The sequence below is a fragment of the Haemaphysalis longicornis genome, unplaced genomic scaffold, assembly GCF_048455015.1.
Source record: "Haemaphysalis longicornis isolate Haplotype H1 unplaced genomic scaffold, Haemaphysalis longicornis Haplotype H1 scaffold_1, whole genome shotgun sequence".
Classification (NCBI taxonomy): domain Eukaryota; kingdom Metazoa; phylum Arthropoda; class Arachnida; order Ixodida; family Ixodidae; genus Haemaphysalis; species Haemaphysalis longicornis.
Window position 1 is genome coordinate 451,259,726 of NW_027526203.1, and position 13,601 is coordinate 451,273,326.

The 13,601-nt window shown below is 48.9% G+C and overlaps 1 protein-coding gene across 1 annotated transcript in view; it reads right to left on the reverse strand.

Annotated features, from left to right (window-relative positions):
- Positions 1–267: 267 nt before the first annotated feature.
- Positions 268–13,601, reverse strand: part of LOC144156015 (uncharacterized) — an 87,643-nt gene continuing 74,309 nt past the window's right edge. Inside the window, exons 6-10 of the mRNA XM_077687778.1 lie at positions 6,455–6,645; positions 6,085–6,214; positions 5,741–5,874; positions 3,227–3,437; positions 268–466 (exon numbers count right to left, since the gene is read on the reverse strand). Coding sequence (XP_077543904.1) covers positions 384–466; positions 3,227–3,437; positions 5,741–5,874; positions 6,085–6,214; positions 6,455–6,645 — 749 coding nt within the window. The 3' untranslated portion in view covers positions 268–383. The remainder of the gene's footprint in view (positions 467–3,226; positions 3,438–5,740; positions 5,875–6,084; positions 6,215–6,454; positions 6,646–13,601) is intronic.

A 13,601-nucleotide genomic window follows, 5' to 3' on the forward strand; every position in this document is an offset into this window, starting at 1 on the left:
CCATTCTCTGCAGTGCCTAACGGGACATCATATTCCACATTTGTGTCCGCCTGGAAATGTCACATTCCTAGTACGCCCTGACTGAAAGGGAGCAGAGGGTGCAGCCATTATGCCGACTTTCTGTGTTTTTTTACATTATAATTTGTGTGCTTCCTGTTAAGGTCAAAGCTTGAAGACTCAGAATACAGCCTGTTCTCTATGGCAGTGACATAAAACAATGACATAAACAAAAACAACAAGCGGAGAAACAAGGGTCGGGCACACGTATTGGCTGTGCAAACAAGACTCTCTGAGTTAACTTTATTATGTCAACAAGAAACAAACTTTTGTTCTGTAAATTATGTACAGTTATAATACAAGGCAGAAATGAGGCTGGCACGAACTCAGAGCCCACAGAACAGCGCTGCAAGGAGACTGGAGACGACAGGAACAATCCAGGCGGGTCCATGCTGCCAGCTTTTGGAACCTGCGAGAGGTGAACAGTGTTCTTCCATATTGTGGATATAGTACTTAGATTTCAAACAAATTGTAGGACCTGGGTTGATGACCTAATAAAAGATGATTATAACTGCCACAGGGGGAAAAACAAGTCATTTCCATGTTACTTCAGTACACTGGTAGATCCAAAGGGAGGGCCACTCCCCTTGCAAGCACCCTTGGACACCAACGTCGCCAAGCCTACTGCATGTGCCGCCCTTCTGGTCATGCTCCACAAACCCCAATCAGCCTCCAGCCTCCCACAAGGCTGCTGGATCTGCCTCTACCTCAATAATTTAGCTTGCGACACTTCATAAATTGTGACAGATTCAAATGTAGATAAATGGGTTTTTTCATTGAAATATCTACCGGAACGGCAAGTACTAATTTTAATCTTAACATTTAAAGACCAACATTTGAAGAAGTTTCAAAGATGTCTGCGTCTTTAGTAAAAGGAAGCAAACAGTTTTTAGCAAACCAAGAATTTTCACATGAAATATTGCAGCTTTTGCATTTGTGGAGAAGTTTGAGCAAATAAAAGACAACTGGAATATTTACACAAACCTAGGCCGTTGTGCCACAAATGTGCTCCAGGTTTCCTTTGCACTGAAAACCGTTGTCATGTACAAGCGTGCTCACTGACACTAGTAGTAGGGAGATTTATATCCCCTATATGTGCCTCATTCATGGTGCCTCATTCATAGACTGTGTTGCTGCAAATGGGTTTCCTTTATCTTTCTTTTCTTTTTTTTGCAACCATACGATTCCTGTGACTTGAAGTAGCTTCAAAAAAGTCAGTGCCAGAAACCCTGCCAAGGTTTGTCAAGATACGCTTCGCATATACAAATGACACTTTATGAAGTACTAAGCTACAGTATCAGCTTGGATACAACCTGCTTGTTTCGCTGCTATTCACCCGCACACTTACGCTTGTACTCCCAGTTTGTTATGTGCACTATGCAAAAGACACTAGCAACCATTAAGTTTTCCTGTGGTCTCCACCTTATGAGGCTGCCAGTGCATTACTGCAGGGTTGGAAAGGTGAGATTTCAGATGTGTCAGAATAGATTTAAGAATTGTAGGCGGGCTTTCCGCAATGTAGCGTATCAGTGTCTATGCAGTGCGCAAATTTCACATAAATTGGAATTGCCAGCTATGTCTGATGTTGGGCTCCAGGCTTGTCTGCTCAATATCATTTTGTTTATTACAATTGAAAGGGTTTCACCAAATGGACTTTCTGCTCTAGGCCGACTGTAAATCAAGCTGTACACAAAGCAAAAGTCTGGCAGAGTCCTGGAAAGACTATCCTCTTGAAGGGGCAGGTGTTTGTGCGCAAGGTTAAAACATGGTCATCAGCAGAGTGGTGCAGGAGAAACAGTTGCACTATAGGGTCCGCTCGTTTCACCTGCACCACGAGAACCAGTTTAGGTGGTGCAGCACTTCGACATTCGTTTCAGTGGTGCAGCTTCCGGTACCTGAACTGCGCCGTTCGATTCACCGGTGGTGCCGATGGGTGCATGATGAGTTCATGGCTTTGCCTGCGCTCCTTGTTGAGGAGGTGCAGAAGCAGACGAAAAAAGTGCAGGTCTGGTTCCGCTGATTATGCAGGATGGCGGAACCGGCTTTGCACTGCTGTGAACTGGTTCAGGAGGTGCACGGGGAATCGAACAGACCCATATTCTAGTACACTATAGTTGCACCAGCCAAAAATAAGTGCCCCGCTTCGTTTCTGTTATCGTTTTTCATTCCAAACTGATATTTAAATCTCGCAGCCTGAAGATTGTGGAGTTTTAACCAAGAAATGCCAATGAATGTACACCTATACTGAAGTTATGAAATTTGCCAAAATACACTGTTTCCTGAGTACTACTGGTTTGCGTTATGGCTAAATCCACTAAGAAATTTCCCTTCAGTATCCACTATTAGCATGCCAAGAAAAACTTGATCTAAAAACAGAAGGGACTACACAAATACGCTGCTTTTGAACACTAGTCGTGTGTCGGGTCAAGTGCTCTTGGCATTGTTTGTGAGGAACATCTGCATGCAGGTGCAATGCAATCAGGTACAACGGGAAACTTTGTGTCTCAGAAATGTGATGTGTGCTTCAAAAATTAAAACCACATCAAGAAGTGAAACCGAGTTATGCCGCCATGCACAGACGTGAGGGGAGACTCAACGAAAAAACCACAACCACGAAACTCACTGGCCAGTGCTGCTGTTTTAAAGATGTTGGGCCTGTAGTACTTTTCAGTCATCATGAGGGGCGGCCAGAGGGGCCTGCCCATAGTGACAACGTGCCACGACTGCACCACGTGCCACCATGTGCCTCAACATGCACTTAAGTACATGTTGTTTACAGAACGAATGTGCAAGCAGTGTTGATAAAAATGCTCTAAAGTGCATTACTATCATATCCAGTTAAAAACAAAATGTTTCTTACTTCTCAATTTTACTACCCATAATAACTGTTATTGCATTCTGCTAAACTTAACGAACTGAACAGTTAAATCAAACGTGCATGGCTGGTCACCACTTGACTTTGCCTGTCACTTTGTTCAGATCAAGTTGTAGATCAAGGTAAATTTAAAACCCTAACTTGCCAAACATAAGCCTCCATTCATTTGGAAGTAAACATACACCACAAAACATACGAGAGGCACTACTGCTGACAGCTGAGCTCATGGTGCACAGTTTCAGAGCCCTCGTTCACGGCCCCCCACCCAAACCTGCACTTCAATTTCGGACCCACCATAAAGGCCTGCCCATGCTTGTGGGTGCAGAATGTCGACCAGCCTTTCGGCACTGCTGGAGTACTCGTCCCCAATATGCGCTTCGCACTTGAGCACGAGCGACCGGTTGTTCGCCAGGCTGGGCTCCGCTGGTAGCTCGAGCCTGGCTACCCCATAGGAGGTGCTTTCGCCTGCTGGGATTTCAGCTCGATCGGTGACATTCTCGTCCACCTGGGGAGCAGAAAAATGAAGTCAGCTGCAATCCATTTCCGTGACCATTGTTCTGTCTCCCGTGGCCATGCCAGATTGTGTTGGTGCCACCCTATTGCAGTTGCTGTTTACTTTCTTTCTCCTAGCTAGCTCTGACCACCATCATGGGTCGAGCCAGAATGTAAATCAACCCCACAACTTATGCATTGCAAATGCAGAAAAAAGTGTATGGCAATAAACACAAATGGCGAACATGTTTACCATGATGCTTGATTTTTTCTTGCATTCATTTGAAAAAAGCTTCAGCCTGCACTCCACATTACGCATATGAGCACATTTCTGCTACTACGCTTACCACTTTGTCACTACGACAAGCATCATCTTCTGCAATGCACTTGTCCTCTACTCAGACCTGCACTTTGTGCTGGGAGCATTTACAGGAGAGCTGAAGTGCATTGTTGCAATGTGTATGAGAGGCAGAGCCTCCTCCAGTTCCCTAAGTTGTATGCGGCAGCAAATTCGGTTCTCCAGCTGAAAAGGTAGAGCTTGTCTCATGGTCTAGGTGCCAGAAGTTTCAGACGATTGGCAAGTGGCAAACCATCAAACGAAAAGTGCACAGGGGAAGGTGGGCTTGCCACCGGTTGTATCTCATGAGAGTGAAGGGCCACCTTGGTGCAAGGGGGATGCCAGCAGGGAGACTAATACTGGTACACTCCCCAGCGCTAGTTGCATATGCCTCACACGCTCCCCTGGAAGGTGAACTATAAGCACAGAGCAACACTGCCGGCAAAGCAGCAGCTATGTCAGTTGCACTAAGGATCTTGACTCTAACTATACACATTTCGAACATGAACACCTAGAGGCTACCCAAAACTTAAAAACCTTTGTGCTAACAGTTTTGTGCTAGCAGCCTCATAGCAGTATTAGTGTAGTTAGCTAAAAGAAGCTAAAAAATTACCTTGAAAACAATTCATATTTGTTCTATGCAACGTTTTTAGATTAGGTCTGTCTCCTATCTGTGGTCTCGTTAGTTGTGCCATGCGTGGCAATGACCGAAATAAAGTATACGGCCTTGACTAGACCAAATGTGAGCTCGATGTCAGGGGCTGGATACCCACATGCTTCTGAAGGCAAACGGAGGTCTGTCTGGTTGGAAAAGTGCAACTAATAAAAATAAAATAACTACTTCAACCAAAAGTACAAACGGTTAACCCAACATTGTGGAACCAGCCCAATTCCTTTTTAAGGTTTACTGGGTCATGTCGATACATGGTCATTAGCGTGGGCAGTCACTCACCAAGTGCCTCACAGAAGAGTGCAAACCAGGTGCATACAAGATAGCACCAAAGTGCCCCTCTTGATATATTGGCAAGACACAAAATATACCAGGAGGAATCGGGCAGCACATGAACGACATCCAGAGACAAAAAATTCTGAGGGCACCTAAGCACTTTTTATGAGTTATGGATTCGAAAGCTATAAAGTCTAAGTGAACGCCACGGAGTAATACTTCGAGTTTTGTTCTGCAAGTAATGTTCGATCTTTGCTCGTCTGGCTGCTCTCTTCCACTCCCTTACTTCATCTGCGGTGTGCTGGTGTAGACAACCAAGCAGAGCAGCAGCGGCGCATCGCTGCCACTGGAGTGGCAGCCGCCGCAACTGCCGCGCTCTCTTTGTGCATGCTGAGGTGTTGACTAACTAGTGGAGATGCATGCTTGTGTTTTATTTCTGAGGCACAGGGCTGTGCTGCGGTATGCATCACAACCGATGGGAACTTAGGAGCCAGCAGAGATGCCAAACATCGCTGACTCCAACGCCAGCATTTTCACTCAATCGGCCATCGAAAGTTCTTGCAATAAAAAGAAGATTGCAGCACTGTCATTGAACACTGCAGCACACGCGGTCGCAAAATTTACTTCAGCGGAAGGACCATCCTTGAAAGGCGAAATAAAAATCAGAGAACCACATAAAACCTAAACCGTTCCCTCAGAATTCTCCTGACATGTGTGGACTGGCTACACAAGAGCCACTTGGTGGGTGACTGCCTGTGCCTATGACTGTAAAATGCCGCTGCCACATGGCTCCATTCATCGTCACAAAGGAACCAAGCTAATTCAGAAACGTTGCTTTCATTGTATCTTTGGTTGGAGTTTGTTGTTTTATTTCCTCAGCAGCATACATTTGCATCATGCATATGAACTTTTGCGTTAGCAGAGCCACCCCTGCAAGCACACCATTGCTCCACTTTTGTGATCTAATTCTTTGCAAAAGAAACTGCTGTGTAAAGACTGTTCAGTTACTGGCTATGCAGCCCATAAAACTTACCCTTTCATCATTGATGTACCATGTCAGAATGGGGGCAGGCTTTGACGGCCCATTGGAGCAGGTAGCGTTGATGGCATCCCCAACCTTGTAGACGGCTTGAAGGTTCTCAATTTCAGGGTCCTTGCTAGGCAGTACTTTGAAGCAAAAATAAACAAACCACACACGTAAAGTAAGCAATTGGGTAAATAAAACAAAAATAACACGCAAACAGTGACCCTGCATTGCACTGACCCCTTTGAAAGCCCCATGCTCCAAAGAAACGTAGGCAGCTGGCAACATATCCCAGTTTCTGAGAGGCACCCTAGTGGCACTTCACGCTTGGTCAACCTGTCCACGTAACTCACCATAAACTTGCAGCTTTTTTTCAGAGATCTTCGTACGATAGCTCGGTAGCTTGACTTTACAGGTGTAGGTACCCTCCGTGGCAATTTCTGATCGGCTTAGGTAGACATGGCCCTGCTGCGAAACATCCTCCTGTAGAAGGAAACAGAGACAGATGTACTGCCTTGCTGCATATTTCTCTCCTGAAGTTCCGAAGATGAACAGCACCGTTTCCCAGACAGCAAAATGAGGAATCTTAGTGGCAGTGAATGCATCCATGTGGCAGTGAGCCTTAATTAAATGAGCTTACAGAATGTTATCGCAACACCGGCCATCCTCAGTGCTTATTTTACTCTGTTGGCATTACGTCTTGCACTGCGCAAATGCACTCACATTGATGTAGACACCTGGGACGCTAGTGTTGATCTTTGGGCTGGCGCTTGTGGCCAAGTACTGGTAAAACTCTTGGCCATCCTTCATCCAGAGGATGGAGTGTGCACCGGGGGAGCTGCAGTTGAGCCAGAAGCCACCATCGTGGATGACAATACTGGGAACGGACAGGACGACGCCTTCTTCCTGGTTCTCTGCACATATGTGAGACAGGCAGGCAGTTAACCGAGATTTCTGCGGGCTCAACTCTCACTTTAGTTCTCGTGACACTGTTTCTCTTTCACCAACTCGCGCTCGAGGAATGTTTTAGCAGCATTGTTAATACAGTGCCACACACGAGTTAGAAGAAATACCGTAGCTTTGGCAGTGAAGCTCTTTGTAAGAATGAATGATAGGTCGATCACTACTGCATAGTGCCAATTTAATGATATGGCCCCCAGCAGTGGCGTAGCAAGGATTATTTTTCGGGGGGTGTTATACACCGCCAGTATTAGCATAAAAAGGAAGATGGCCTGCCGCCAAATAATACCTTAATCAGCTTTGTTTTCATCTAGGTCTTTTTTATTTTTGTTTTTACATTTTAAGGAGCAGTGTGTAAATAGCGTGGGTGAAAGAAGGTCAAAAGGAGGAGTGGGATGCATCGCTAAGAAAATTTCGAGTGGTGATCGGACACCGAAATACCCCCCCCCCCCTGACTACGCCACGAGTTACCTACTTGGGCCCGCTTCCACGCGTCTGAAATCCACTTTGCGATAGTTTAGCGGGGACGCTTTTCGCAGCTTTCCCGTGTGCAGCGTATTCTGTCGTGTAGTATTAGAACGCCGCAACACGAGGCACATGTACAGCCGGGCTAGGCTCAGCGTGCGAGAACGCATGCCTCCACTTTAGTCTGGCCGAGCACCAGAAGTCAAGATTGCTCCGGCTCATCAACAGAGCGAGCAGGCGTCGTTGGCAGCCTGGGAAACGTGGGCTTCCTCGCAGAAAATGGGGTGCTTATGGATTTGCACGCAAACGTTCTTTCAAATTTTTTTTTCTGAAAGTAGAAGGGGGAAGCTTAGAAACTGCTTGGGGGTGCTTAAAATCGCGAAGATACGGTAGCTGTGAAACAACGTGGCAAGGGGTCCCTAAAATTCTCTCATAACTAAATTTATTTGTAACGTGTGCCAGCTTTAGTGTACAAACAAGGGTAAAATGGTTGGCTGCAGTGGAAGATATATATTTCAACTCGCTAAAACCACTGAAAATTAGCGGTTTCATGTCAATCAGGTGCATGCAAGCCCTAATACAGTCATTAGTAAAAACCCATGGGTACAAAATTCGCTTTGTTGTTGCCTCAGCCTCTGATCATTAACCCCCATCATTCTGTAGTCAATTTAATGCCTTAACTTTGTAGAATCATGCACTGCGCACCAAGCCCTCTGCAGTATTGCATACTGTGTCAGCATTCTGCTCCTTTTCTTCCGTTCATCATACTTTAGCATGCGATGACACAGGTCTAAAAAAAATGGGCCGCGTATCTGCTCACTTATTGCTGCAAATTTCATCGAAAGACGATAGCCTTCTGCCGCCCCTACCACGTAAATGCCTTTCTTCTCATCCCCGCCCACCTCTCAAGTTTTTCTTCTCCCGTTCCGCGTCTCCCAATATAAACACGTAAGCTCTGCTTAAGTGAATTGAATTTTTCCGCGCTCCACTGCACGCACTATTTACTGGAACATTCTGTTACTCTTGAACTTGGACACAAGGGGGCGCCGCGAGTGCTTTTGGTATTTTGAGGTCGAAACATCTTTCAGAGATGCATTTTTTATTTGCTATCGCAAAAATCAAGCAGCCATGTATGTTTTATTAAAACAACAATGCAAATGTCAGTTATGTATTGATTTCTTGCCTCAAATATGCCTATCGTTTTCTATGTTGACAAGTATGAACATTGCCACCATTTGGAAATGTTTTGCCGACAGAAACATCTCGTTCAAAAATTATTTTAAGTTTTGGCTGGGTGGATGAATCGATGGGCAGACAGACACCATTGTCAGTGCCTGTAGGCATTGTACATGAATGTCCTGTGTTTGTAGCGTAAGGTTTTGTGTGTAATTGTAAAATAAACGTTTCCTAAAAGACAGACAGACAGACAGACAGACAGACAGACAGACAGACAGACAGACAGACAGAGAATTTTCGCGTTTAAATAGCCCAAGAAAGACTAGTCTTTAAAACGCTGACCAGCCAGCCTTTTAGTGTGGCTTCACTGCATAGAGGGTCCAAATGCAGTGAAACCAGCTTTGCAGGAGCACCTTTGACAAGGATTAACCTGGTTAGGGAAGTCGTTCAGTATGTACACTGGATGTAGCGAAGATGACGAAAGTTCGCAATTTTAGATGCGACGCATCCCTTGCTCTGAGGCATGTCCCTCCTGCGTCGGCGTCGGCGGCGTCCGCACGCCACCTGCGCATGCGCAACTCTCCTCCACTCTTCTCTCCGACAGCTGTGCGCAACACTCTCACTCCGTCTCATTATCATAAACAACAGCTGCGTGCGCGCGCTTCGCTCGCTTCGCTCCGCTCCCGTCGCGCAAGTGCGCGCATGCGCGCCTCTCCTCCGCTGTCTCCTCTCCTTCAGGCGCTGTGAATATAAAGCTGGTAGCGCGCTGCGGCGGTTCAGTCAGCGCTCGCTCTCGTTCAACTCCGCGTGACTTGCTTGACGACTTCCTGCTTGGCTTGATTCTTCCGATGAAGACGTGATGGAAGCGACGGTCCCTTCATTCGAGTGGGCTGACACAATCCAATACCAGCGTCAGCGCAAGAGAATCAACCCAATGGAAACGCCAATTGAACCCCCCGATGCGTCGCATCACATCAGGGTTCCCTCGCGGGAAGATGGCGTAATTTTTTTCGTTACATCCAGGTTTTCGTTACATGCAGGCTTCGAGTTAAGGCGCGCGGGAATGAAGCAGAAACGAAGGCAAAATGTTAGACATCAGTGATGCTGAACTCACCCTGCATGGATTTATTTCACAGCGAAAAACTGCACGAGTTGCGCCTGCTGCTTTCGCACGAACCTAGTTACTACACGGCGCTCCACAGAAGCAAGGCTACTTATCCCCGTATTAACAAACGTAACTCAAGCACCACTTTTGCCTTTTCACACTTTTCGCGTTACAAGAACCAAACTGACGCCGAAAGGGGGCCTTTTTGCAAACTTGATGGATGCTCTTTACTGCACTCGATCAAGCTTGTTGGGAGTGTGCTAGCTGGGATACTATGCCATGCGGCAATTTTCTTCTTTCTCGCCAAAGACACAACTTTTCGTTTTCTATCAGCAGCACTCATCACCGATGAACCGATACCACAGACAGAAGTGGAGACGCGCGACTACACGCCGACAGGACGGCCTAGCACCTCAAAACTTCAGTCTGGAACCGAAACCGCACTCACACGTGAAAAAAAAAAAAGTGTGGTGTCGGGCGCTTCGACGCACGAACTGGCGGGGGCCCTGGGGCGAGCAGCGCACAAATGAAATGCACGTGTCGCGCGGCGCCTTGAGACGCCGCGCATTTCGAACGCCTGCGCGCACCGGATCTCTTAACCACCACCACATGCGATGGCCACCGACGGAGACAACTGGCTTTTCCTTCTTCCCCGGCCGTCAGCGTCAGGAGGAAGGGAAGATGAAGACAGAGAGACGCGGTCCGGGCGCGGGAGAGCTCGGCCCGCCGTCTGCGTGCTCCGCGCGAGTCCTGTTTTTTAGTCGCCCGCCGGGCTGTAAATAAATGTACAGTTTTGTATCGGAGGCTGAGTTTGTCGGTTGAGGATACCCGGGGTCAGATCCTCAGCGCTACTGCTGCTTGGAGGAGAAGCCCCGGGGAAAAGAACATCACGAAGATAACTGGCGCAGTCGACAGGATCTTCAACAGCGACGACTCAGCTGGCCGGCGGGCGAGACGGGCCCCTCGACGGACGGAGCACGCGGAGGAATTGCGGTCTGCTGTACGAGATCGGCGGGAGCAGCGAGCTCGCCAGCCTGGCGGAGAAGCGGCTCGATCGGCGCTCAACGGACTTCTCAACGGCGACCGAGGGAATCTCTGCGGCATGCTGAGCGGCGGAGAAGCAGCTTGACCAGTGGTCAGTGGAGGCGTCAGCAGCCCACTGAACGAGGAGCGGCCGGTGCAGCGAGCTGTCGGCAGGCGACAAGTCAGCGGGATTTGTTGGTGGACATCTCGGCGGAAGGAGCGGTGCATAAATGGATACCCCGTCTGCAGCGATGTGGCATCTCTACGGGCACCGAGCTATGCAGGTCAGTGCCTCACTTGATCCTGGGTGCGTGGCTCACCATGACATGTAGGGTGTGCTACATGAGCAGCCCTGAGATAATGGGGGGCGGTTAGATATGGTGCGATGGAGCTGTGTGTGAGGGCTGACGAGGCAGCAAGCGTCAGGATTAGGTCAGCCATGTCGTTCGCTGAGCAGAAGGCGCTACTGCAGGCGAAATTGAAGATTGCTGAGGCGGAGTTAGCAGCGGAACGTCTAACGAGTGAGCGTTGGAGAAGAGCTAACAACGCCACCGCCTCACCGATCGGGCAGCGAGCGCAAGGGTGCAGCGAGATGGATGGGAGATTAGATTTCATGAGCATGCTGCAAGGGGTGCTCGTAGATATGCCCTCCCAAGAAGCGCTTGTGCTTGATTGGTTCGCTGGTGCCGAGGCCAGGCTAGACTCCTACTGTGTCCCGCCAAAATGGCGAGCAGGGGTAATTATTCCCTACTTGAGCGTGAGGGCTAGAGGGTGCCTGGCTGGACTCTCGGGGGAGCAGCGCAAGAGCTACGCAGTTCTTAAGGCAGCAGTGCTGAAGGGACTGAGGCTGGCTTCAGTTGAGCGTGAGCCCGTCGTCGCACCGCGCGGAGACAAAGAGCTTTCCGGCAGCGTGAGCGAGCGGCCAGTTGCTTTGAATGATGCAGCAGGACGGGAATCACGCGAGGAATCGAGTGCAGTTGGTGTCGCGCACACTGCATCTTGTGTTTCTGGAGGTCCCCAAATGTCATGCCGCGACAAGGTGATCGCCATGGGGAGCTCCAGCGAATTTCGAGGGGAAAGTGTACATCAGGGTACGGCTGCTTATGTAATGCAGCCCCAGGCAGTTGCAGGTAGGACTGCAGGCGTAGTTGAACAGACAGTCAGTGTCAGCGGTAATGTGACCGCTAAGCAGCCCTCTGCTGCTTACGCTGACCAACGGTGCGTAGTGGAGCACGGCGCTCCGAGCGCAAAAGCGGCCGATCCCGAGAGTTCGCCCAGAAAGAGGCGAAAGCGACAGGCGGCTTCACCTGAGTGCAGCTTGGCTGCGGCGTATGCTGACGAGCCGGCAGTGGTCCCTTCCCGAGCGAGGAAGCGAGGAGGAAAGGGGCCCCTAATACTGTTGGGCGACGAGGTGCGCCGCATGGCAAGGGGGTTTTCAGACAACGACGGCCGGTGCGTACCACCTGCTAAAGGCCGCTCTCTCTGATTGAGCTAGATGAGGATTGTGCCTATTTTGTCATGGTGACCTGCAGCCAGGGTCAAGGGGCACTGGCCGTGCTGATTGTTGTGTCGTCAAACTGAAGGAACGATGGTGCACGTGCCAAAAGTGTGTGTGGTGTGTGTTTCGTGTGTGAAACATTCCTGAAGTTATGTTTCACAGTGGTGGTGGAGGTGTCGGGCGCTTCGACGCACGAACTGGCGGGGGCCCTGGGGCGAGCAGCGCACAAATGAAATGCACGTGTCGCGCGGCGCCTTGAGACGCCGCGCATTTCGAACGCCTGCGCGCACCGGATCTCTTAACCACCACCACATGCGATGGCCACCGACGGAGACAACTGGCTTTTCCTTCTTCCCCGGCCGTCAGCGTCAGGAGGAAGGGAAGATGAAGACAGAGAGACGCGGTCCGGGCGCGGGAGAGCTCGGCCCGCCGTCTGCGTGCTCCGCGCGAGTCCTGTTTTTTAGTCGCCCGCCGGGCTGTAAATAAATGTACAGTTTTGTATCGGAGGCTGAGTTTGTCGGTTGAGGATACCCGGGGTCAGATCCTCAGCGCTACTGCTGCTTGGAGGAGAAGCCCCGGGGAAAAGAACATCACGAAGATAACTTGTGGAGTGTAGTTACTCTTGCTAGCTGGTGCTGTGTCACTCTACACAAGCAAAACCAGATGGTGCTAGCCCCTCCGTTCATCATTATCATCATCATGAGGAATTTCGTGTTTAGGCGATTCCAGACGTTTTCATTGCTGCTGGCTCCTTACGTTAGTGCTAATATTCGCTAAACAAGTTCATTTCTCCTGTCGATTTTTGAGTAAAAGTGCAAAAAACAGCGACTGATCAGCTCGCCGACTGCGTTACATCAAGGTTAACCGTCGCGACGTTTCGTTACATAGAGGTCGCAAACACATGGGCTTCAATGGGGGTGGCAATGGGAATTTGAAAAACTTCGTCAAATCCAGAAATTCGTCACATAGAGGTTCGTTACATCCGGGTTTAACTTATGCATGTATGTATTAATGAAGAGAAGAAAGGAAGAGAAGAAGGTCCACCAGCAGACGTAAATTGTCTCGCCTAGGGACGGACACCGGAACGCCTGCTGGCGTAGAGGAGGGGGGATGGGGAGGAAAGAGTAGGGCTTACATGGAACATATACAGGGTGTCCCAGCTATCATGCACCAAGATTTAAAGAAAAGAGCAATGGCATTACTTGAAGAAAGCCCAGTGCACAATGTTGGCAGTACTGTGGAGAAGCGGACAGTATTTTTTCGTTAATGAGACTTCAGTAATTAATTGTAATTAGCTATCTAACTCGAGAATTACTGTCCTAATCACTGAAGTGTCAATGAGGCACTCGTAGGTATCCACGAGGGGCATCTAACTGCGGTATTTTCAGCGACTAACTAATTGCGTACTCATTTATTCTGACTGATAAAGAAAACCCGCGAAATATGAAAAATACCACGTGATGGCGCTTCCGCGCGCATTGTAAAGCAGCGTCCCCAAACAAGCTGATTGAAAGCAACTGCTTCGCCTGTCACCCGCCCAAAGAGACAGCGCATCACATTGATAATGGCATGCATGGAAGGAGCAGCAACAGCAAGATTCGCGGGGCGCGTGTGCAGATAAGGCACAAACTCGGCCGTGATTT